The sequence below is a fragment of the Pogona vitticeps genome, chromosome 4, assembly GCF_051106095.1.
Source record: "Pogona vitticeps strain Pit_001003342236 chromosome 4, PviZW2.1, whole genome shotgun sequence".
Classification (NCBI taxonomy): Eukaryota; Metazoa; Chordata; class Lepidosauria; order Squamata; family Agamidae; genus Pogona; species Pogona vitticeps.
In genome coordinates, this window is record NC_135786.1 from 136,699,372 (window position 1) to 136,724,952 (window position 25,581).

Sequence of the window (25,581 nt, forward strand, 5' to 3'; positions counted from 1 at the left end):
GGGCACCATGGCCTTATCTTACCACAGGTTTTCCACAGACTGATCCTGTAAATACTTAACGCTACCCTTTGAAATCAACAGGACTTGATTTGGCCAGACTACATTTTGAGTTTTTTTGAAAACCACAAACCTCTTTTACTATCAGTCAGTAAAAATAACTTGTGGCACCTTAAATGCATTAAGAAATAAGATTTTCTGAGCCAGAGGTCATTTTTATAGCATTTGTTGTCTTTACAGCTTTGTCTAGCCCCTTTCCCAACCCGCAAGTTTTAGATAGCTGAGCTTGGGCCTCCCTAATTATTTTTTTAAATTTTATTTTATGGTTAACACTCTCTCTGCTATCAGTAAAGCATTTATTGCTGTGTAATTACATGTGATGCCTTTGACATATTTAGGGAGAGAGTATGTTATAGTTCTTGTTAATTGTGATTTATATTCTTATGCCCAAAGGGAAGTGGAGGATACTTATATTATGCATTGTATTGGTCTTGATATATTTTCCTAACATCTTTTTTTTAAAAGGAAATGTTTAGTAAACTTCTCAGTAGCTGATGCTGAGAAAATCTGTTCCAACATCATTTAAACTTGCCATGTTTACTGATGCTACGGATAGGCCACTTGTGGCCCTCCGAATGTTGTTTGTGCACATCATCTTAGAACTGTATGGCTGGAAGGGACCCTATGGATCATCAAGTCCAGACACTGTCAAGAAGGCATGATGGAGGATCAAAATCGTCCTGGTTTAATCCAGAGCTGCGATCAATGAAGTGAAATAGGAGAAGGCTAGCGCAAATATGGAGGCGGAACCAAAGGAAAATAATCAAATAGCTGTCAGGTTTGCAACTAACCTTTACCAATCTAAGGTGAAGGCTGTTAGTCGATCTTACTTTGCTGTCTGGATAAGCGAAGCTTCCAATCAGCAGGCGGAACTCTTCCGTATAGTCCACAATCTATCCGGAGTTGGTCATAGTGACTGGCCTACCACTAGCATCTCACCTGACCAATTTGCAGCCTTTTAAAAATCAAAAGTGGAGGCCATCCGCCGGGATCTTACCACCTATTTAAAAACAGTGGATTGAGCAGAGACGTCCAGCACGCCATCTTGCTTGATTAGACTTAACCACTTTCAGCCTGTGATGTCAGACATGGTGGACAGAGTGCTTGACTGCTGTTGCGCCACCACCTCCTCCCTTGAGCCTTGCCCGGCCTGGCTAATCAAAGCAGCCAGGCCTATAACATTTGAATGGGCTATGGCAATAATTAATGGGTCTCTCCAGGAGACACTTATTAGGCCCATTAGGAAGAAACCGAGCTTGGTGGCGGATAATATTGGTAATTATAGGCCCATCGCCAATGTTTCTTTCTTCAGCAAGTTAGTTGAGAGGGTGGTGGCTAATCAGCTGCGCTTCAGGCTGCGTCACAGCATGGAAACGGCATTGGTCACCCTGTTTGATGACCTACTGAGGGAGGCCGACAGGAGCAAAATCTCTCTGCTGGTCATCCTTGATTTCTCAGCCGCCTTTGATACCATCAACTACAGTATTCTCCTAGGGAGGCTCCCTGATTTGGGAATTGGTGGCCTGGCTCCATTCCTTCTTGGAGGACCATCCCCAGAGAGTGCAGATTGGAGAGAGTTTCTTGGCTTCATGGAGCCTCAACTGTGGGGTTCCACAGGGCTCAATTATCTCTCCAGTGCTATTTAATATCTATATGAGACCGCTGGGAGAGGTCATCAAGGAATGTGGGGCTTCATGTCATCAGTACACTGATGATACTCAGCTCCACATCTTTTTTTCCAACAACAGTGGATGCTGTTTCATCCCTTGAGCGCTGCCTGGAGGCCATTCAGCAATGGATGCAGGTGGATGGACTGAGGCTAAATCTGGGCAAGATGGAGGTCCTTCGGGTGGGTGTCCCAGAAATCAGTGGTCTGGGAAAATTCCCTTCCTTTTTTTTGGGGGGGGGGGTGACTTTTACCACCAAGAGCGAGGTTCGCAGTTTGGGTGTACATCTGAACCCAGCACTCACCATGGAGACCCAGGTGTCTTCAGTTGTCCGTTTCACACATTTCCACCTTTGACGGCTTGCGCAGCTGCATCCCTATCTTGATGTGGGGGTGCTCACCACTGAGCACTCATAGTCTCAAGAATAGACTACTGTAATATGCTGTACGTGGGGCTGCCTTTGAGACTGACACGGAAACCTCAGATGGTACATAATGCGGCAGCCAGACTTCTTACTGGGGTGAAAAGGTACAAGCATATTTCCCCCACACTGGCCGCCTTGCATTGGATGCCCATTTGTTTCCGCACTGATTTCAAAGATCTTACAATTACAGTGGTGCCTCGCTTGACAATGTTAATTCGTTCCAGCGAAATCGTCGTCAAGTGAAATTTTTTTAAAAAGCCATTGAAACACATTGAAAACCGTTCAATGCGTTCCAATGGATGAAATACCAGCTTGTCCAGCAAAGATCCTCCATACGGCGGCCATTTTCTGGTGCATGTAATGCAAGGAATCCGTCCCTAACACAGCGGGGAGCCATTTTTTTTACAGCCGGCAGTCATTTTGAAACCCGATGATCAGCTGTTTGCTGATCATCGTAAAGTGAAAAATCGGTTCCCGAAGCAGGGAACCGATCGACGTTAAGCGAAATTCCCCCATCTAGACATTGTTTTGCGATCGCAAAAGCGATTGCAAAAACTTCAACGTTAAGCAGATTCGTTGTCAAGTGGGGTAATCATCCAGCGGGGCACCACTGTACATATAAAGCCCTAAATGGTTTAGGACCTCGATATCCGGCAGCGTGCCTCCTCCCACCCAGTTCTGCCAGAATCAATCATTCCAGCCAGGCCGGGTGGCTGAGAGGCCAAACACCTAGGGAGGTCTGAAAGAAAAGAATGAGGAACCGGGCCTTCTCGGCAGTGGCTGCTCGCCTTTGGAACAGCTTGCCAGTGGAGATCTGCCTGGCTCCCTCTATGGGTGTTTTCAGGAATAAACTTAAACCTGGCTATTTTGGCAGGCTTTCCCTCCTGCCATATCTTAATTTCTTATACTTTTGCCACCTTGGATTTATAATATATGCTTATTGGTTTTAAATTTGTAAATCGCCCAGAGTAGTCCTTTGGTCTAGGTGGGCAGGATAAAAATCCAATAAACAAATAAATAAAAATCTTAACCTCTGGTTCTGCAGCCAGATGCCTAAACTACTGAGCTATCCAGCAGTTTTTTACACTGCAACTCCTCCTCAGCCCTAGGAGGTTGGTTAACCAATATAGCCAACTGAAAAAGATGACGGGGATTCATTTCCAACAATACTCAAAAGGGCCAAAGATTGCCCTCCCTGCTCTAGCAGCTCAAAACCAGTGAGGCTCCTTTCAGAATAGGTGATGGTAATATAATATACCGGAGACCATTTATGAAAATGTTCGGCAGCTTCAGCGAGTCCAAAATGCAGCAGCAAGATCGTCAATTGGGGCTGGTCACAGGGATCACATAAGCCCCATTACAGAAGCTCCACTGACTGCCCCAAGCAGAATTCAAAGTGATGGGTCTAACCTATAAAACTCTAAATGGCTTGGATCCAAGCTCTCTCAAGGACCATGTCTCCCTTTATGTTCCTGTCCAGGTGTTAACATCATCAGGAGAGGCCTTTCTCTCAATCCTGCCTTCTTCACAGGTATGTGTGGTGGGGACATGGAAGAGGGCCTTCTCTGTTGCTCCTCCCAGACTTTGGAACTCCTTCCTGAAAGAGGCCAGGTTGGCCTCATCTTTTTTGCCCTTCTGCAAGCAAGTGAAGACCTTTCTTTCCAGGAATATTTTCCCTCAGTGACTGGCTGCTTGAGTGTGGATTTTATATGAATGGTTGTGCCTTTCTGCACTGAATGTGTTTTGTTTTGTTTTTTGGTGTACCCTCCCTTTCTCCTTAAAAAGGACCCAAGACAGCTTGCATCATTAAGACAGCATCAAAACTAAAAACAGTTAGTATACAAATGCTAGAAAGGATCAAACAAATACAACACTAAAAGATGGTAAATAAAAGAAACACCACTACCCCAAGTTTCTAAATAAATAAAGTCCCTGTGTATATTATGTTGTCAGCTGATTTGTACACAGGGTGCACTCTTCTCCTCCACTCTACTTGACTTACATCAACAATGTGAAGAGGGAATCCAGAGGTGGGGGAGAAAGGGTAATTAATGATTGAACATACAGTATAGGCCAGAATTCTGTCAGAATCACACAGCATAAACTAACAATTGTCTGTAGCACATTTGTAATAGAGTGACAAACTGCAAATTCAGTTCTGCACCCAAGCAAGTGACAAAACAGCTACAAAAATGTGCAGACACTTGCATGATTCGTTATTTGCAAGGTAGAATTCTGACTGCAGTGTTTTAAACTGACATAATTTGAATTCTGTCGAAGTTTTCATTACCCCACTTGTCTTTCGTACCATATTGAGTATAGTCAAGACGTAAGTAGTGATGTTGTTACGGCCATGGTTTTGCATCATCTTTTTGTCAACCACCACTAAAGTTTCAACATTCAGTTCTTTGTTCCTGTGGGTCTTCAGAAGAGATCGCTTATTTCGCAGCAGGTACTTATATTCATCTGGTAAGATATAGGTATCTCCCCCTGGAGGCTGGGGCATATCTGCAAGATGCAAGACAAGAGATGTCCAAGTAAAACCAAAGATTTTGTGTGTGTGAAAGAAAGTGAGTGAGTGAGTGAGTGAGTGAGAGAGAGAGAGAGAGAGAGAGAGAGAGAGAGAGAGAGAGAGAGATGTGACAATTCAAAAAGTTACACACATGTGCTAGATGCTGTAAGCAACCATAAAAATAAAAGATAGAAGCAGATATGTGCAGAGGGCCTCATGGTAATCCTCAATAACTCTGGTTAAAGCAGAGAGCAGGTATGTGGGGCTATGGAGTGCAAGCCTATAATGCCACGTCTCCAGCTACACTGGGTGATGGAAATCTATTCAACATTATCTGGTGAACTATCCCTTCTCATGTGCAGTCAAACACTTTCACATAGGGGAGGTTGAGAAAAGTTTCAATTGATAACTAGGAGAGTTGTAGGCAGGATTGCGTATGTATGAGATCAACATAGTGGCTTCTGGACTCTAGTGAGTCCTTCTATGGAAATTTGCCAGAGTTTTGAATAGTTTTTTTTTTTTTTTTTTTTTTTTTACAAAAACACTGAGGATCTCTCAGCTACTGCAACTGTTCAGGCTGACCAGGGTGGTGGTGGTGGTGTCTGGTAGTAACACCTCCCCCAAAAAAGTAATTCTTCCAAACTCTGATCTGTATGCATCCCTAACTCTATGACTACACCAGAATACCACCAGAGTTCTTGACATTTGGCTTTTCCCCTTTAACCTTTATTTTCTAGCCATCACTTTATATGTACTTCCATCTTTTATGTTCCAAATCAGTCTAACTAAACAAATCTAAACATCAGCTGGAGTGTGCCAAGATGTTAGGGCAGAGACTGGCAAATATAAATATATATACCACCCAGGATATATATATTTGCCAGTCTCTGCCCTAACATCTTGGCACACTCCAGCTCCTGGGTGGTATATGTCCACATAAACATATTCAATTAAAAAATGAGTCTTATCAAAGCTGGTGATGGAAGCAAAGAACAATGAAGCATGTGAAATATCTGTCCCAACAGCCATGCTCTTATAGGTAGGGAACACCAGTCTTCTGAAGTACTAACTTCAGGAATAATGAACCTTGGAAAGTAAAGCCCAGAAAGTTATTACACAGAACATAGTGACATGTTCAGATTACAGGAAGTGTTGACAGTGTTTTCTTGCACAGCTGAGACGCATACAGCTAACACCATACAAGACACATCAATCTTGGATGTGTGGATTTATGGGGTTTGTTTTCTTGCATTTGGAAAAGCCACCGGTCATTTGGGCTGGTGGACTCTAGGAGAATGGTGGCCCAGAAAGAAATGTTTGTGAGCTCTCTTCTACTTCCTAAGACTTAGCTGGGCAAATGTTCATTTACGGGAAAAGGAGAACTGAACTGTGCATCAACAACCTGAACAACAGCTACACAGAGTATAATGAGTAGGGAAGAAAAACTATGTCCTTACATACATTTCTTGCGCCTTCCACAAAAGTGCTGTTTGTGCCGCCGCTCGGAACTATGGTGGTGCTGGGCTTCTCGAAGGACATTACTGTGAGCATCCACTTCCCTTTGCCTCTCATCATTCACAGTTACCTCATTATCAATTGACCGCTGAGGCTCAATAGATCTCTTGTACAATACATGAGAATGGTGGCCGTGAGGAGCAGAGAAGTTATGTTTAAGTGCAAGATTGGGAGGTAGTGGTTTCAGTAAGTAATCCGCTTCCTGCGTCCTTATCAAGCCTGACTAGAAAAACAAAACACAATTAAGAAGATAAGACCAGAGACTTCAGATCGCCACCCAGGAGACATCTTTTAAGAGGAGAACTGGCCCCACTGGCTGGAGTAATCTGGGAGACATAATACTTTCCCCATTTCTGGTTTAGTGTTACATCTACACTAACTTCAACAGTAGATGATACTTGTCAGGGTTACAGTAGTTCAGGTATTACACCTGAATGTACCTGAACATTTTACATTAATATGTATAGGTGGTATGGGGCTGCACATACCAATCCACAAGAAGACAAAGGAGAATTTACATGCCATCATGGCTGCTGTTTGTTTTGTAAACCATTGTGCATCTAAGACCGTGGTAACACCAGTGAAATGTCCCTCTGTGGTTATGCGACTTTTCATCACATTCCTGTTGTGTTTTGAGATAATGTGGCATTTATTCTAGGAAGTGAATTCCAATGTGTTTTTGGGTTACTCATTTCCTTCCGATTCAATAAGCTCCTAGAGCTTCTTGTTGAAACCCTTTGACAAAAGTTAACCAATGCATCGACAAAAATGCCACCAAAGAAACTATTTAAAATATTCAAAATATTTTAAAAGGACATGCATGGTGACAGTAGTTCAAAAAAGTTGCAATAAGATCATTCATACACACAACAGCACAACTTTAAAAAAAAGATCCACAACAAAAAAAGTAGATGCCCCTGGCCAAGCAAGAAATTATCCTCAGTTAGCATGCTTGTTGGGTAAATTATTCACCAACAAGCATGTGTCATGTGACTGAAAATTTAAATAGAGAAATCAAACAGGGGGAACTGGTTGATGTGGCCACAGCCGAAGACACAGTGATCTGTCTGTAATTTTGTAAGCTTATCTTGAGAAGTATTGTGAACAGGTGATACTGAAATGACACACCGCAGTTCATAGAAATATGGCAGGAAAACTGGAGAAGATTACAGCACGCTGAGTGGTTCATATTCTCATTTTATTTTGATCCACCCCAAAAAGAAAGGCACCATTTACAAAAGGTCTTTCAATTAAACTGAAAATACCATTTGGGCACCACAAATTTGCTCATCTGGATATCTACTTCCCTAATAGTGAAAGGGAATCCTCAGAGGAGGAACTTCTGGGCAAACTTGAGCCTGCCTCCGTCTTCTGTAGGTAATGATTCCACATGGTTTTAGATCAGCCTTTTGCAACCCTGAATCCTCAAAGTGTGTCTGACTATGACTCTCATCAACCCTAACCAGCCCCATTATTGGTTGGGATGGCTGGTGAAGAGGATAACTGTGGATAGAAACACATCTAGATTTGAGTATGCTTTGCTCCATCTCAATTCATCAGAAAAGAGCACAGGTAATACTACTAAAGTAAGGATATGCATCTTCTCCTCTTAGTGGAATCTAGCACAGCTCACCAAACTGAATCGTCTTATTCAGTGGCTGTGTATTGTGACCTATCTGGTGCTCAACATTTGCTAACACATTGTAGAAACCTAGACCTCTAGGTTCAGCCGCCTGACAGACTGTCACACACGGCTGATGGGCTGCATTTGATTTGTCTTTCTGCATGGTGCATGAGTTCACAATAAAAGGACACAATATTAACTGTGTGACAGCTCAGCAGAATGCAGAAGTCTGCTATGAAAAGGGAAATAAGTCTGCAGTGCTCTGTAACCAAGGGCAAACACATTTCCAGTAGCAGTGGCTATAGCTCATCTAGTAAAACAGTGGCTCCAAACCTTGGGTCCTCAGATTTTCTGGACTACAACTTCCAGAAATCCTGGCCACCACAGCTGTGGTGAAGGCTTCTGGGAGTTTCAGTCCAAGAACAGCTGGAGACCTAAGGTTGGGAACCACTGTAGTAAAAGATAATGTCGAAAACTTATGTTGCTATAATGGCTTTCTTCATGCTAAAACACACACACACACCCAAGGCACAATGATCTATGCAAGATTTTGATACTACAGATTCTTTTCTAGCCATGGTGTAACAAAAAAACTTTTTGCTGAGCATAAGACTTAGGAGCCATACCAGACATTACAGCAAGCTTCTCCAGCCTGATGCCCTCCAGCTAAGCTGAACTACAGTCTTCATCGCCCCTGCCCACGTGGGTTAGAAACAGATGGGCGTAATAATACAACACAGCTGGAAAGTGCCAGGCTTGGAAAGCACACACGGTCTGACTGCTTTTTTTTGTAGCAGTCTTGTGTTCCTTTAAATGTGTCTTTTCACACTAAGAGAGATAGCATTTATTATGTGTTGTGTTTTTTAAAAAGATGTTAGCACCATTCTTGACAGTATTATACATCAGACTATTTAATCTTGAGCACGAGGGAAATTGTAGTGACCTATCCATTTGGGAATTTTAACATGGAAGTCATCACAGAACTAGAAACAGTACCAAAGGAAACAATTCTAATTTGGCAAAGAAAGAGGCTGGATGAGCTAATAGGTCTTTTCCACTGCTGAACATTATGATTTTATATTTCCTAATATGAGGCCAAGTACTTGTTTGCCCTCTGGGTCAAGCATGTAGTAGCTCTTGTGGTCTCCAAACTCTACCTCTAATAGAAAGCATTGTACATGTTATTGTGTTGCCATATCAACTTACAAAACACAGTACAAAGCGCTCCAACATGCTGCTGTGACTAGTATCTTTATATACTCCCAAGACAGTGGTGATGTGGGGAAGATCCGGGTGACCTCAAAGTATCGGTTTTCATAGCCAGTCAAATATATCATTTGGGAAATATGGACCTGAAGTCCAGCTTCTAATTAGGGTAGAAATGTTCATTTTCAGAAGGAACACAGGGACTACATGGGGAGATCTATGGAATGACTGGGGAGGTGGCAGATACCTCCATGCTATACTAGAGCTCTTTTGCTCACATGTGCAAAGTTTTCCACTATGCCTCTGCACACCTGCCTACATGTATAGCCAGCATTTGAATGCAATGACATGAATTCACTCTAGATTTTGTCAGAACAAATCATGGCAAGATGGAAGCAAATTATGAATTGCTCTCTAAGAAAATGAGCCAAGATAAAAGACAGACATAAAAAGAAGATATATAATAGTTTGAGGCATTTCCACTGTCCAGGATTCAGGTTTTTTTGGTTTGTTTTTTTAAAAAACAATGGTCAGAATCCTACTGATGTTTGTGAAAGGTTTGTGCAATTTGGTGTGGCTACTTTTGGCCAATGGTCAAGGTGTCATGTGCATCTCCACTGTGTGCCTGGTCATGCATCTGAGATGCACTCCAGCACTCCATCAATTAATCACAATTAGTTACAGCAGGTTAAGCACACGCCAACAGGATTCCAGCCAATGCTGGACTGACCTGAACACAATATTGGGTCATAAGATGATGGTAAAAATGACACTCTGAAAAAGAGTGCTGTCCTCTGAAGATGCCAGTCACAGAGACTGGTGAAATGTTAGGAAGAACAACCTTCAGAACATTTCCAAAGAGCCCGAAAACCCACAACAACTATTAGATCCCAGCCGTGAAAGCCTTCGGAATAATCACAGGCAGAAGTGGTGGTCATGTAGTATCCTTCTCATTGTATACTCAGATTTCCCTTGAGCCAAAACACTACTGCTTTCTGCTACTTGAAGCTTTTACCTACTCCTTCCCATCCCTCAAGGCCCTCACAACTTGTTGGAAGGCAGAAGGGAGATGAAGGGATGGTTCTGGAGACAACAATGGCAGAGTCTGAGCACCAAAGCATTGGATTAAGCAATTTGACAGAACTCACCTTCCCATTATGAAGTATACTGAGACTACATGTCACAGCATCCACAAGGGAACAAGGGAAGTTTGTGTCCACTGTATTCATGTCTTAGTCAACATGAATGCATGAAAACAGTATCAGCCTCTAAACTGGGATGCTGTGATGCATAATCTAAGTGTTCTTCACAACAGACAAGGAAGCTCTACCAAGGAGCTGCAACCACCTCTGACCTCAGCTGTATCCCCTTCCTCCTGCTCCAGGAAAGTTGGGACGACCCTTGGACAGGACGGGAGAATACAGAATTGGAGACGCAGAGGCAGCGACATCATTCCAGTACCTACATATGTTTTATACTTGCTTATTTGGAGCTTGCACAGAAAAATCAAGTTCCTTTCTGGCGAATGAAGAAATAGCTAAGCATCCCTAAATATTATTATAAGTTATTATTATTATAAGTTATTTTCTATAAAGTCACACATATGCAATCAAACCAAACAAGAGCCACTCCCAACTGACTCGTTTTGTGGCTCCCACCAAAAGCAGCACCTGTTGTAAGATCTTTGTCCAAGATCATACAAAGGCAATCCAATCCTCCGAATCAAATTAGGCGATTGATCCTTCCCACTCTTAGCCCACGTACTGAAATTAAGTCAGCAAGTTTTAACATCATTTCTGAAAAACAGATGATCTCAATGCTATTTAGGGTGGGACCATCCGGTTATATGGGACTAGAAGTCACGATCTTCATGTGCAAATGTGCATCATGTTTATATATAAAAAACATCTTGCCGTACACTGAATCACATCACTAATCCTACTAACTTAGTACATTGGTTGGCACCACTTCTCCGAAGTTATACATTCTGTCTGTGCTTTGCAGACAAGCTATTATTTGTGGTCACCTCTGACCTTGAATTTCCCCTAGGGCAGATACAGACAAGAAAGCAGGACTAATTTCTCATAGCAATACTTGACAACAGTGAGACTTCTCAGTTTTTTTGGATGTTCCTGAAACACAGCAGTCCACTGCAAGACTCTGATCTCCTTGTCAATGTCAAGCTTGAGAAGGGGCAGAATTGTTTCCTTCACATCATGCTGAGCTTGCAAAAGACTCTGGAAACCTTGCTCATTTTTCACTTTCTGCCAGTCACTGGGGGCTGAGAGGTCAAGTGACAGGCATACATGTATATGGACCGCAACCCACTGGGCTATTAGCTTGCCCAAATTCTTTCAAAGCCACTGAGTGTCGCATGGAAGCAAGGAGAAAGAAAACGGTTAACTCTAAAAAAATTAGCAGCTGGCCATAAGGTATAGCAATGAATTGAATAGCTACGTTTCTGGACCATATGTGGCCATAATGACTAGAGAGGAAACATTTTCAGAAAATGTGAAAACTATTTTGCCCCCTCTTTTTTGGGGGAAAATTTTTTTGGGGGGGTTAAAATTTGACACACCACTTGTTGCCCTATTAAATCCAAACTTATTCTACTGCTTTAATAAAATAGTTTTTCACTCCTAATGAAGTTTGGGCATAAAATTGTACTAGCTATACTTATGAACTGGGGGAAAACATCAACAAAAACCCTCTTTGCATAAGCAAAATTGTGAATACAGTCTACATTAAAGAGACCTGCAAACAAGCACATAAGGAAGCACCCCTCCTTATGCTTCTCTCATGAACATAGCATTACCAACTAGGTGCATATATGAATCTTGTGTATGCCAACAATATGCACTGGAATTGCTGTTTACCTACTTTACTGAGTGTCTTACATGCATATCTTCATACTATACCGTTCCTAGGATTTTAAATCAATAAAAAAACCATTGTAAGCCCAACCATACACAGAAGATGAACTGGCACAGACCCCTGTACAAACAGAATACTGTTGCAGCTGGATGAATGATTTGTACCCATAATGCACTGCCCAAAATTCTTGTATCAAAGTCTGCCTTCTGCCTCTCACAAACATTATCCTGATAGTTACCTGGTCTCTCTCTCTCTCTGTATGTGTGTGTTGTGGGGAGAGGGCTGAATTTTTGATTTATCCATGCTTTTATTTATGAAAGCAGGAAAATAGGAATATCACTTGAGGATCTTTGTCTGATTAAACCCAGCATTTCAGCAAACTAAGCTCTTAACAAGCTGAAACATGAAAACCTCTGACTGAAAAATAGACTTAGGAAGTGAACAAGAATCATTTGGGTGCAGACAAGGATTAGGTTGAATCAAAGAAGATAAGATCACCCTTGGCTCTCTGACCGACAAACCTCACGTTACTCCACGGCAAAATGTATTTGTAATCCAGTGAAATCAGCCGGCTGCAAAAAATTAAAGTCAGCTTCACTGAATGTTTGGTTAACATACATACATTAAACTTAGCCAAGACCTTTAGCCTGTGCTGTAAGAGGCACTTCCCACAATGCACAGCAGCAAACACAAATTTAAAATGGCACATGAACCCAGAGGCAAGGATACACAGCCAGTAAAGGAAAATACAAGAAGCTGCCTTTTACTGAGACAGACCTTCCGCCCATCTACACCAGTATTGTCAACTCAGTGAGATATCTCAATGCCCTTAGCTTTCAAGGGTTTCTGGCAGGATTTTTTCCTAGTCCTACAGGGAGACCCCTGAGATTGCCTGATGTTTCCCTTCCAAAATTAATCTGATCCTGCTTAGCTTTCTTAATTAGACCTGGTGTCATCATGGTGTTAAGACAGATAAATCAGAAAGACTATTTGATTAGATTACATCAAGGTGAGCGCAACCCACCAATTTGGAGTATAGAGGTTAGAATGGTTTGAATTATTTCAGCTTTGTTTTTGTTTTTTCAGAGGTGGGTGGGTGAGGACACTTGCATAAAGATGGGAACCTCCCCAAAGAGAATGGGGGAGAACTGTCAGGAAATTTTGAGGTGTTGTCTTTGAGGTGTTGAGAATTATTAGTACTCTAGCTGTCAACCTGGGGGGGGGGCACCACACAGTATGATTCCTGGATATTTTTGACACTCCTGGATCCCTCGGTGGCTTTTGACACCATTGATTGGTGTCCAGCGTGTGGGATACGACTGGTCCAGTTGTCCAGTGGTCCAGCAAAGCCTTGGCAAGTGTGCCCAGAGCAAGGGGGGTCTAGTCAGGGACAATCTGAGGGCGCGTAGGTAATCTTCTAGGCGTACCTCACGGGGAGGTGCGCTAGTGGAAGAACGTGCCAACTGGGGACTAGATTAGGGAGCTCTGAGGCAACCTGGTTTTGGCGGGAAAAAAGCTGAGGCAAAACTGTGTGAAGTAGCAGTGATCTAGCTTGTCTGCTGAGAGGCCTGGCAGAGGGGGGTGGACTCTGGCTGGCTACAGTTGCAAGTTAGTGCTGAAGAACAGCAGCAAACTAGAGAAGGCTGGTTCTGAGGCAAAAGAAAAAAAAAGTGGTCGCTTTATTTTGAGGCTTGACTTTTGAAAGCAGCCTGTTCTGGGGGGGGGATTATGCCCTTGACTCGAAGCCAAATGGCAGAAATGGGTGAAGTGAAAGACCCCCAGGTTGACCAAGGTTCTGAGGATGAATTTGGCTCAGTGCAGGGTGACAGCACGGGAGAACAGAACCCAGAACTCAGGAAAATGCTCATAGCCCAACAGCATGAACTGAGGATGAGGGAAATAGAAGAAAGATTAGAGAGAGAGAGAATGGAAATGGAGAGAGAGAGAGAGAGAAAATTGCTCTGGAAAAAGAAAGGATGGCGTATGAGTTAAGAAAATTGGAACTGATGAATCAGAACAATAATAACAATAGGGATTCTGAGGTGGGCCAATTGTCTAAAACTGACCTGAAGAAATTCCCTGTATACCACAAGGGAGATTGCCCTGAGGTGTTCTTTTCCTTAGTGGAAAGAGCGTTTGTGGACTTCTCAGTAAGGGAAACTGAGAAGATGACCATCATGCGATCTTTAATCAGTGGCAGCCTGGCAGAAGTCTATGCAGAGATGCCAGAGGAACTGATGAAAAATTTTGCAGAGTTTAAAAAACTGGTGTTTGCCAGACATGGGATAAATGCGGAACAGCTGAGGCAGAGATTCAGGTCACTCACCAAGAAACCAGAGCAGACTTTTACCCAAGTGGGGGCCCAACTGGTGAGGCTGCTAGAGAAATGGCTATCTCAGGAGGGGACAGAGACCTACCAGCAGCTCAAAGACTTGATAGCGCTGGAACAGTTCTATTCAGTCCTGCATGGGGAACTGAAGTTCCAGGTGAGGGAAAGGAAACTGAAATCTGTGGCAGAAGCAGCCGAAATCGCAGATTTTATTTCCCAAATAAGAAAGCCCTTGGGTGAGGTGAAATCGATGGGGAAACCTAAAGAAACCTACAGCAAGTACTCTCAGGGACCAGGGAAAAACCAGCAAGGGGGAGGGGCCCATGGTGAAGGGAAGCCCTCAGACATGAAACCAAGACCTCAGATTTTGGAGGGAAAACCAAAACAAGATGAGAAAGACTCAAAATATAGCAGAAAATGTTATTTCTGTCAGGGAAAGGGCCATCTAATCTCCGAGTGTGAGAAATTAAAGCAGCTAAAAGGAACTGTGCCTCATGATTCGAGTGGAACCAAGCCAAAAGCTGTGTTCTGTGTCCAGAAAGAGCAAAGCTCCTTGCCACTGAGGGAGCCTGTTGCCATGGCTACTCAATCTGGAACAGTTACATCTGCTGATCAGGCTGAGGAAAATGGTCCTCTTGTGGAGGTCAGGCGCTGCTTACTTGTGAGAACAGATTCTCAGTTGTTTGAAACAGCAGGGGTGGACGTAGGAATACTTGACCATCAGTATCGGGGGCTAAGGGATACTTGTTCCCAGGTGACCCTGTGCCATCCAGATATTATTCCTAGGGAGTATATAATCCCAAATGAGAGCATAAAGGTGGCAGGGATTGAGGGACAGGTGATTTCGCTGCCAGTAGCTGAGGTACCTATGAACTTTCAAGGCTGGAGGGGAGTTTGGCGGCTAGCGATTTCATCGACTCTGCCAGCAGCCGTGCTCGTGGGAAATGACCTGGCTGAACATGTGAAACGGGTGCTAGTGATTACACGCTCACAAGCTACCACGGGGACAGTTCAGGGGGGTAATGATGAGCCCGAGACGGAAGCAGGGGAAGGGAGTTCAGAAGCTGAGGTGGAAACCTTGACCACAGACAGCCGATTTGGCCAAGAGCAAAAGGCAGACGCCACTCTCCAAAAGTGTTTTGAACAGGTGACAGACACCCAGCTAACACCTGAGACCCCAGTGAGATTTTGTGAGAGAGAGGGAATTTTATATAGGGAGTCCCTGAGGAATATCTCAAGAGGGGGAGATGGGATCAGAAGTCAGCTAGTGGTACCTGAAAAGCATCGCCCCATGATCTTACAAAGGGGGCACTCTGACATGTTTGCTGCGCACTTAGGGGTGAACAAAACACAGCAGAGAATCACACAGAATTTTTACTGGCCTGAAATAGGGAAGCAGATCAAAGAATTCTGTAAACAATGTGATGTGTGTCAAAGGCAGGGGAATAACCGCGACAGGACCAAAGCAAAGTTGTGCCCTTTGCCTGTGATTGACACTCCGTTCAAATGCATAGGGGTGGATATTGTGGGACCTTTGCCCAAGGCCACAAAGAGGGGGAACAGGTTCATTCTCACCATTGTGGACCATGCCACGAGGTACCCTGAAGCCATACCCTTGACTAACATTGAAACTAACACAGTGGCAGATGCCTTGGTGGGGTATATGTCCAGGATGGGATTTGCCTCAGAAATAATCACAGATTTGGGCGCATCGTTCACATCAAAGCTCATGAAACGCTTATGGCAAATCTGTGGAATTAAGCACAAGGAAACCACTGCCTATCACCCTGAAAGTAATGGGTTAACTGAGAAGTTCAATGGGACTCTAATGCGCATGATTAGGGCTTACTTGGCAGAAAATCCAAACAATTGGGACCAGAAGCTGCAATCCCTTTTGTTTGCTTATCGATCAGTGCCACAAGCCAGTACCGGGTTCAGTCCGTTTGAACTTTTATTTGGGAGAAGGGTGAAAGGGCCCCTTGATTTAATCAAACAAAATTGGGAGCAGATCACCCAGGATGACCCACAAGATGTTGTGACATATATAGACACCTTAAGGAATGACCTAAAGAGAAACCTAGAGCTAGCAGCAGAGACCCTGCAAGCTCAAAAGGTCAGAAAGAAAGCTTGGGATGACCAGGAAGGCAGGGAGAGGCACTTTAACCCAGGGGAGGAAGTGCTTTGGCCTAGGCTCTGCAAAGAGAGCAAGTGTCAGCTGGGTAGCCCAGAAATAAAATACTTGGGTCACATAGTAGGGGGAGGAGTGATCAAACCCCTAGAGGCCAAGATAGAAGTAGTTCGTGATTGGCCCAGACCCAACACCAAGAAAAAAGTCAAATCATTTCTTGGGTTGGTGGGCTACTACAGAAAATTCATCCCGAGGTTTAGCGAGATAGCGACTCCGCTGACCGATCTGACGAGGAAGAAGACTGATGACCGCATCCCGTGGACCAGCGACTGTGAGGAGGCGTTCCGGAGGTTGAAGGAGGCCCTCATCAACTATCCAGTGCTGCGTGCTCCAGACTTCGACCGGGAGTTCATCATCTACACTGATGCGTCTAACAGCGGGGTAGGAGCAGTTCTTTGCCAGGAGGATGAAAATGGTGACCAGCATCCAGTGTCCTACCTGAGTAGGAAACTCCAGAAAGGTGAGAGGCATTTGGCAACCGTGGAGAAGGAGTGCCTGGCCATAGTCTACGCGATCCAGAAGGCCAAGCCTTACATCTGGGGAAGATATTTTATTCTGTGCACTGACCATTCACCACTGCAATGGTTAAAGACAATGAAAACCCGCAATAGCAAACTTATGAGGTGGGCTTTAAACCTGCAAGACTATGACTTTGAAGTGAAGGTGGTCAGAGGGTCAGTGAACTGTGTTGCTGACGCCTTGTCAAGAAGACCTGAAGAATGAAGACGGCGAAAGAAACATGGACTATGTATATATTTTGATGACAAAAAGTCAAATGTGTCTGTTTATTAAACATGTTGGTTTGTATGAATAAAGGTAACTGGATGTATTGTAAATGTTATTGTTTAAATGCCTAATTGATATGGTCAACCTAGAGTGTAAGTATAAGTAAGTATGATATTGTATGTATAACTGTTTTTGTGTGTTTTAACCAGGTTGTTTTTTGGGAAAAAGCACTTTTAGCTTTCCCCCTACAAAACAACTTATAAAGACGGGAGGTGTTACATACAGCACTGATGTTACCTGTCTGTCATGGGTTTGGAGGGAAAGTTCCAGCCTATGGGGAGTGGAAGGCGGGACATCAGGAGGAGGGGCTGTACTGTATATATATGTGGAGCGTGTGTGGAGAGCCGGGAGAAGAGCTGAGAGAAGAAGCTTGAGTGGGAGGCTGTGTGTCAGACAGGGTACTACTGTGTGTCAGTCAGTACCAACCTGATAGGTTCAGGTGTCTGTATGGTTAGCCAGAACTGATAGGTTCAGGGTCTGTGCTTCAAGTTAAGTGTTCTGTGTGAACCAAACTGTGTGTATGTATGATTGAGACTAAGCCACGTTACTGTATCTTATTCACTTGATCATTTTATTTTCCCTGTGTGTTGTTTAAATAAACCTTATTCCTTTATTTGTTAAAAATCCATCCCTGGTCTGTGTGACTCCTTACAGGGAATGGTTGGTGGCAGCTTTGTGAAACTGTGGCATCCCCCAGTAGGTCTGGGTTTGTCACAACTTGCATAAAGATGGGAACCTCCCCAAAGAGAATGGGGGAGAACTGTCAGGAAATTTTGAGGTGTTGTCTTTGAGGTGTTGAGAATTATTAGTACTCTAGCTGTCAACCTGGGGGGGGGGGCACCACACAGTATGATTCCTGGATATTTTTGACACTCCTGGATCCCTCGGTGGCTTTTGACACCATTGGCCACGACACCCTTCTGGACAGGCTCTCGGAGATTGCCTGCCCCCCCCCCCCAGAAATTCAGGAGGCAACTGAAGATGTGGCTTTTCAGGGAGGCTTTCTACACTGACCTTAGCTGACCATCTTTTATCCAACACTGTTTTTGCTCTGCTGTTTCTGTTTTTATTGGTTAGTGTCTAAAATAAAATAAAATAAACCAACCAACCAATCGATCCAGGTCCTTAGTTTCCCCCAAAATGGCATATTTCTTGTAAAATCCTTGGGTGAAAATTACAACCAACCAATGGATCTGACTGGGGAAGCTGCCCATGGAGTGCTGGGCTCCCCTTAAACTTTTAAAGAAAATGTTATATATAGATAAAGAAAGGTATATGGATGGAATGATAAGACACTTATAACACTAGGCACGGCATGTTGGAAATGGATAAAAAGACGTTCGCTCTCTCTCATGTTGGAACATGGAACTGACTGTCACTTCACTGAGGACAGACAGAAGAAAGTATTTCACACAATGCATAAATAACATAAAGAAGTCACTGCCAAAAGATTGCATTTGATGGGTTTGAAGAATATGACGCATTCAAAAAGGAGAAGCATACCAATGACTATTTGTTATTAGTGTTCAGCAGTAGGCAACTGCAGCAGGTCTAGGAGCTTATTTTATGCCTTCCAACTACCTGGCACAGAGCAGCCAATCCATTTTGCTTGAAAATTTGGCACCTAACTACTACAAGCCACGTAATGGTGCCAAACCATTATTCCTTAATTTCATTATTCTCAAAATGCTTGCTTTAAATACGTTTCCCTGCTGGTTGCCACATAAATTTGCTGTACTACAAAACCAAACTTTTCAATAATGCTGTAAAAATGAACTTGGAACCTCGTGTAACTCACAAGCAACAAAATGCCCACCCTGTTGTGAAAAAACAACAACCCTGCATGTCTGAATCTAGAATGGGGGTGGTGGAAACATCTTTCAATTCAGTATATCTAGCCATGCTGACAAAGGAAGTCTGAGACATGTAGACAAAGGAAGTAATTTTTTCATGCTCTGTTCTGAATACTAGCTCCTGTGAGTGAAACAGCAAGATACTGTTTGTGCCTTCATGCCCAGCTTAGGAATTTCCCAGAATGCATCTGTCTGGTGACTGTTGGAAACAGAACGCTAGATCGCATAGACCATCTGCGTAATATAATTAGGGCTCTTAATTTCCTATGTGCGAGAGAGTATGTGAACACAGGATAGAGACGGGACTTCCATGTTAACACAAAAGAAAGCAAAACACGAGAGGCTCTTCTTTTCAGTTTCATGTTCTTTTCTTGATTTTCAAAAGAGAATCTCTTAAACACAGAATCTCTTGCTCACTTTGTGTTACCTATACAGTATACATATGCACATAAAGGGACATTCAATGTGCACACTTCAAATATAAACACACAAAGTGTTCTGTTTCTAGTGATTTCTGAGGGATGTTTGACAGCACACTCCATATTCACCAGGTTCCTCCCACTCCTTTCCACTCTGCTCCTGTGTGTGTGAGAACATGTCCTTATGGAAAGACAGACAACTCTCGTACAATGGCTGCACTTGCTACCTCTCTACTTACCAAGCCTCCACATGTCGAAAGTGCTACGGATGTGTTTTTGTGCAATCGCAAGACACCTTGATAAAAGCAAAAGTCCTCTGCTGGGTACGTCTGCACTGATTTGGTTCTTCCCTTGCCCAACGTCTGTATTGTAAATCCAGGGGCAACAAGAAAATCAGAAGTCTTCAGGTCAAGCTGGAACTCATGGCCAAATCCATGGAAACGGAGGTGCAAGGAGTCATTTCCTCCCTCTGAAGTTGATCTCTTCCTCCGTTCATGGTGTGCCACAGCATGGCTTATATAGTCCCCATTTTGATCTACTTCAAATGCTGTCACAATATCATATTCTGCAATCAGTGAAGATATAAAATCAGAACACCTAATGCACAAAATAGGTAATACATAATAACAGTGTGGTGAGAGTACTGGAGCAGCTCTTGGAAGAGTCAAAAACCTCTCAGACAAAAAACTCACTGGGTGACCCCGAGTCACTCACACGTTCAGCCAGACCTAACTCACTGGGTTGTTGCAAGAAGAATGTGGAAAAAAGCATGTATGCTGCTCTGAAGTCACTGGAAGAAAGGTAGGACTTGCTTGTAAAATTAATTAATAAAAAATATTTAAGGCTTAGACCAGTGATGGCGAACCTATGGCATGCATGCCACAGCTGGCACACAGAACCCTTTCTGCAGGCACCTGAGCCATAAGTCGCCGGATCACTACTCCCCCCCCCCGCGCAGCCAAACCTCAGGAGGTGGCTACAGCTGCGGAGCTGGCGCTTCAACAGGTGGCAGGCCAGGATCCGGGGCAGCTGGTGCTGGCGGCGGATCCAGAGTAGAGTCTTAAGGCACCTCTGTGCCCGGGATTCCTCCTTCCACCGCCACATCTGGTTCCGCTGCGGCAGCACGCCACCCGCTGGTTTGTTACTCCCCCTGGTTTGGGCACTCAGGCCCAAAAAGTTTCAACACCACTGGCTTAGACCCACAGAAGAAAAATTCATAAATGTGGTATATGTTAATAAATGTAGAACAGCTCAAAAGCCCTACGAAACAGATATGGGGCCAAGGCCATCAATGCCCTAAATCTTGGTAACTCCAGCCATTTACTTGCATTTTACTTTATCTATAAGCACTCCACCCCTATCCAATACCACAGTCATAATCCATAGGGCTGCCTTTAACTAAGACCTCTGTCAAACCAACAGACAGTAGCGAATTCCATGCTTCCCCCTTGACATGTGCTTCCCCCCAGGTCACTGATGCCGTAATGTTATCAGACCAGCCGTAGTAGTGAGGTGATGATAGGAACAACATTACTGCTTTACTAGAAGCAGTGGCTTCTCATCTGCCTTTATTATGGCAGCACAGAAACAGCTCAGTTTTGCAACTCAGTCCATATAGGAAATGTAGAATCAGCAAACCTTCCTTTTGAGGCCAGAGACTTCAGTGTGCACTTGCAGGCACCTATGTAAACCAGTTTCCCTCCCTCTCTCCCTCGCCTTCCCTCCCTCTCTCTCTCTTTATATGCAGTGCCACAAGGAAGTACAGTGGTGCCTCGCTAGACAATGATAATCTGTTCCACTGAAATCGCTGTTTAGCGAAATCATTGTCTAGCAAAAAGCATTTCCCTATTGGAATGCACCTATTTAATGCGTTCCAATGGGGAAGAATCGTTGTCTAGTGAAGATCAGCCACAGGAAAGCCGCTTTGCGAACCGCCGATCAGCTGTTTAAATAGCTGTCTTGCGAAGCTTAGGTCCCGAAAACACCCGTTTTGTGAGCGTGGAGGGAGCTGTCAAAATCGTTGTCTAGCGAAAATCGGTTTGTGAAACGGACCAAACACTGTCCGGTGAAATTCCCCCATAGGAATCACTGCTTTGCGAATTGCTATAACGATCTCAAAAAGTCAATGTCTAGCAAAAAAAACCTGTCATGCGGAGTAACTGTCTAGCGACACACCACTGTACTCAATGCTTGGTGTTCATAAGGCACGTAAATCACTTGGAAGAGATCCGAGATTCTCTGCCCTGCATATACCCAAACTTATCTCATTTTGGAAGCCAAGCAAGGGTTGAGCCTCATCAGTAGTTGGTTGGGAGGACTACCAAAAATACCAAGGATCTCAAAGCAGGACTATGAAAGAACCTGGCATGAAGAATCATGCTGCAAACCAGGTGGGCAGTACTGGGTTAGATGGAGGTCTGGGTTTGTATACGTGACCTTTATATATTCCTAGTAGCATCAGGAAGAGTGAGGAGGCAGATGCTAGGTAGCAGGGAACGGCAGAGAGATGAAAAGTATGCCACAAAACTTCCCTGACCTCTTTAAACTAGCTTGCTGCCCACAAATGCAGTGTATGATGGTAGCCTGGCACTAACGCCCTTTGCCTCGGACAGCAAAATATCTCAGGTTGGTCCTGGTTGACACCCAGAATGAGCCATACTGAGCTAGATGAGAAAGGGTCTGACTTGGTATACAGCTACTTCCTTCTATCAGTCATTGCGGAATCCAGCCTCCCTGCATTAATACATTATGACATTGTTACAAAAAATGTTTCAAAAACAGATCCAGTTTCCTAGTGTTTTTGGATGGAGCATTTGTTCAGCATTTCAAGTGCAGATAATTACAACATGCAGCATATTCTAAAAGCAGTGGGAACTGATTAAGGCTGTCATGGTAAATCTTGGTACATGTTACAGAGGAAAAGGAGGAAATTAAATGCATGATACAGCTCCATCTTTGGCAGCAACCATATATTACAACTAATTTCAAACACAGTAATAATAAACTTTCTGCGATATTTAAATACAATCTGTAGAGTATCTCAAATCTAAGGGAGTTCCAAATAAGATATTCACTGAATTTTTTTGTGACAGTAATGTTCAAGTTTAGCACCCTCTAGTGTTCTTTCACATCTCCATTTGCACAACGTCTCATAATAGTCTTGTCAGAGTTTCACCAGATTTTAGGAACAATCTGTGCTTAGATCGAGTGGTCTCACAAAAGGAAAAAGGATATAATGGTGAAAATGCATTAGAAGAAGTATGAAAAAAAAACAAAGTGTGCTGCTTCAAGCACTCTCTGGGCAGTTTACAAGTTAATTATGCAGGTTACACATTGCCTCCCCAGCAAACTGGGTACTCATTTTACCAACCTCAGAAGGATAGACGGCTGAGTCAACCTTGAGCCACCTACCTGGGATCGAACCCCGGGTCGTGAACACAGTTTTGGCTGCAGTACAGCAGTTTAACCACTGCGCCACAAAGCTCACTGTAGAATGTGTGTCATCAAAAATTACCTCAGGAGTATAAACAATTGTTTCCTTTCTGTATCTAATTCAGGAGTCACACACAGCAAAAGAAATCACCTTGCCTGGGAGAAGATTTAGAAGGGAAATTTCTTTGAATATGTGTTTGTCCCTTAGCCTCCTCAAGTTATCAAGCTACAAATTATTTTTAATGGCCTGCTAAAAAAGTGATTTCTACTCCTAAAAACAGAACTTGGGAAACTTATTTTTTTGGACTATAAAAATAAAATAAAATCCCCAGAATGTTCAAGATAGCCTGGCCATTGCAGAAATGCCACGGGCCGCCAGAAGAAAGATAGAATGTCTTGTACCTCCCACGTGGTCTCTACTCTGAGCAGGGATGAAGCCAAGTGTCCTCCCACACACCCAGCAGAGAAATACAGCAAGCGGCTGGAGGAGGGGCAGGATGCGCCATCCCGGTTCTAGCTGCTTACCCATTTGCCGGGGTGACATTCCTAGTCATTTCAGGTGACCATTAAAGTGGTCTAAAAATGAGGCCTTTGCTGTGCTAAACATTTATGGCACCACTACAGAATGGAACAGTTCCAGAAGGGCATTATGCATCTGGGTGTTTTATGTGTCTCATAAAATGCTGAACTTGTCATGATTATGGGGAAAGGGTGTAGATCATATACTCTTAAGCATTTGGATAGTTCAATAAGCCTCAGTTTTCATTTCCAGCTACACTTAAATATCTGAAAAGCAAAAACAGAGCAAGTCACAGATTGGCTCAAATCTTTACTGGGCTCCTATCGCCATGTAGTAAGACCTCACTGAGAGCTACAGTTATTCATTAGCTTGAATGTGTGTGGGTGTTATTTCCTCATCCATTAAGTTATTATTGTTAGGTTTTAAGTTGCAGGGCAGCAACTCCAGACTGGAAGAAAGCCAATAACAAATATATCAGTTTAATTTGAGAAAGCCGCACTAAAATAGCTTATATGTTATGTGCATATGGAAATCCATTACATACAGATACAAGCACACACACACACAAAACCCACATCAAGTATAAACTACACGTCACACGTACTATTATTCAAAATATTAAACAATAAATTAAAGAGTTTGACCTACTTATTAATAAAAACAGTTCCTGACATTTATAGAAAGGAGCACAATTTCTTAACAGCCCGGCTGCAAGGATATTTATGTGGAATTAGTCTCACAAGCCAGTGGGACATACTTCCTACTAAATGTGCTTAGTCAGCTGTGTAAACTAGATTTAATAGATTCATCCTTTATGCTCATAGCACTGCTATGTTCAAGCAGAATTCTGTAGCCAATCTCATGCGTGGTTAATGGAAAGCAAGCCCCACTGTATTCAGCAGGGTACTTAAAAAGCGCGCTTTGAATTTCGACCTTAAAAACATTTTATTTGGATGTGTGTGTCCTTCATGACCATCAAAAATGTATTTATAAGCAAGGAAGCTTTAAGACTGTCAGACAAACGTTAGCAATGCAAATGTCATGACATTTTGAATTCCCAAGAATATGAACTATTACAATACCCCCAGGAGAGCATATTAATACAATGCAAAGTTTGAAATATTACAGCTCATTAAAAGTTCTATCTTATCCATGCTTCCCTGGAAGTAAGCTTTACTGATTACAATGAAACTGATTTCTGAGTAAACATGCACAGAGTTTTACACTGTGCAAGATCCATCACTTAAGAGTTAGAGGACACATACCTGTATATAATGAATTAAAAAGGAAGCACATCATTTCGCATCAGTTGCTTTACACAGTCTTGCAATTTATTCAATCCGAGGATTCATACAATTAAGAAAAAATGGAGAGAATGGAAATTCTGTGGACTTACCACTGTGGTCCGTGAAGTCTAGCAACTCTGAATGCAGAGATGGAAAGAGGTTTGTGTTCCTTAGTCCTAGTTGACCCACACATAGCACAGGTGCACCCTAAAAGGTGAAATGGCACAAGTAAGAAGGAGAACCAGAACTGAAATGAAGAGAAGGAGTAAGGGTGGGTGGGTGGGATGCCTGAGGTTTTTTTTACTGATATAATCATGCAGACAAAGTAGGAGCCTGAAAACATACAAACAAGCAATGGCATCCCTGTTGCGAAGAGAAACAGGGACCAGCCAAGGCATTATTAATACAAGAGAGGTAGGAAAGGGGAGCAAAAGGTAGAGCAGAGTCTCTGAACGGGTTGCTCTGGAAGGACCTACCTTGAGTGGCACCTCCAAGAGAAGCCACAGAAACAGCCCAGCGAAGCCGGTGGACGGCATCCTCCCGAAAAGAGATTGCCAAACACAATCCCCTTAAGGATGGGACAACTCGGGAGGCAGGAGGCCGGCTCCTAGGCTGGGAAAGGAAGTGGAGCCGGCTTCCCGGGTGGCAGAGACCTGCATGCTCTGCAGGAGGTGGCGGAGCGGGGAGGGGAGCGGGTGCTGCTGGCTGGAGAGGCAGCCCTAGAGCGAATCCAGGACATGAAGGAGCAGAGCTCGCCTCACCTCCGCCACCCCCCTCGGCGGCCGCGCCGAGAAGGACGCCCAGTGGCTAAAGGGTGCCTCGCCAGCAGTGGCGGCGGCGGCGGCAGAATGCGCCGGCCAGCCAGGAGGCGGCGGCGGAGAAAACTGCG

At 43.6% G+C, this 25,581-nt stretch overlaps 1 protein-coding gene across 3 annotated transcripts in view; it reads right to left on the minus strand.

The window, feature by feature from the left end:
• Positions 1 to 25,376, minus strand: part of ADAMTS16 (ADAM metallopeptidase with thrombospondin type 1 motif 16) — a 99,906-nt gene extending 74,530 nt beyond the window's left edge. The window contains exons 1-5 of one of the 3 annotated variants that reach the window (XM_020795582.3): positions 25,169 to 25,376; positions 24,803 to 24,899; positions 19,694 to 20,019; positions 6,122 to 6,398; positions 4,457 to 4,656 (exon numbers count right to left, since the gene is read on the minus strand). In XM_020795582.3, the coding sequence (XP_020651241.3) occupies positions 4,457 to 4,656; positions 6,122 to 6,398; positions 19,694 to 20,019; positions 24,803 to 24,899; positions 25,169 to 25,228 (960 nt within the window). In that variant the 5' untranslated portion in view covers positions 25,229 to 25,376. Of the gene's footprint in view, positions 1 to 4,456; positions 4,657 to 6,117; positions 6,399 to 19,693; positions 20,052 to 24,802; positions 24,900 to 25,168 lie in introns of those variants that run through there. The other 2 variants (XM_078392570.1, XM_078392571.1) reach the window with 2 other exon arrangements.
• Between the last annotated feature and the right edge of the window lie 205 nt (positions 25,377 to 25,581).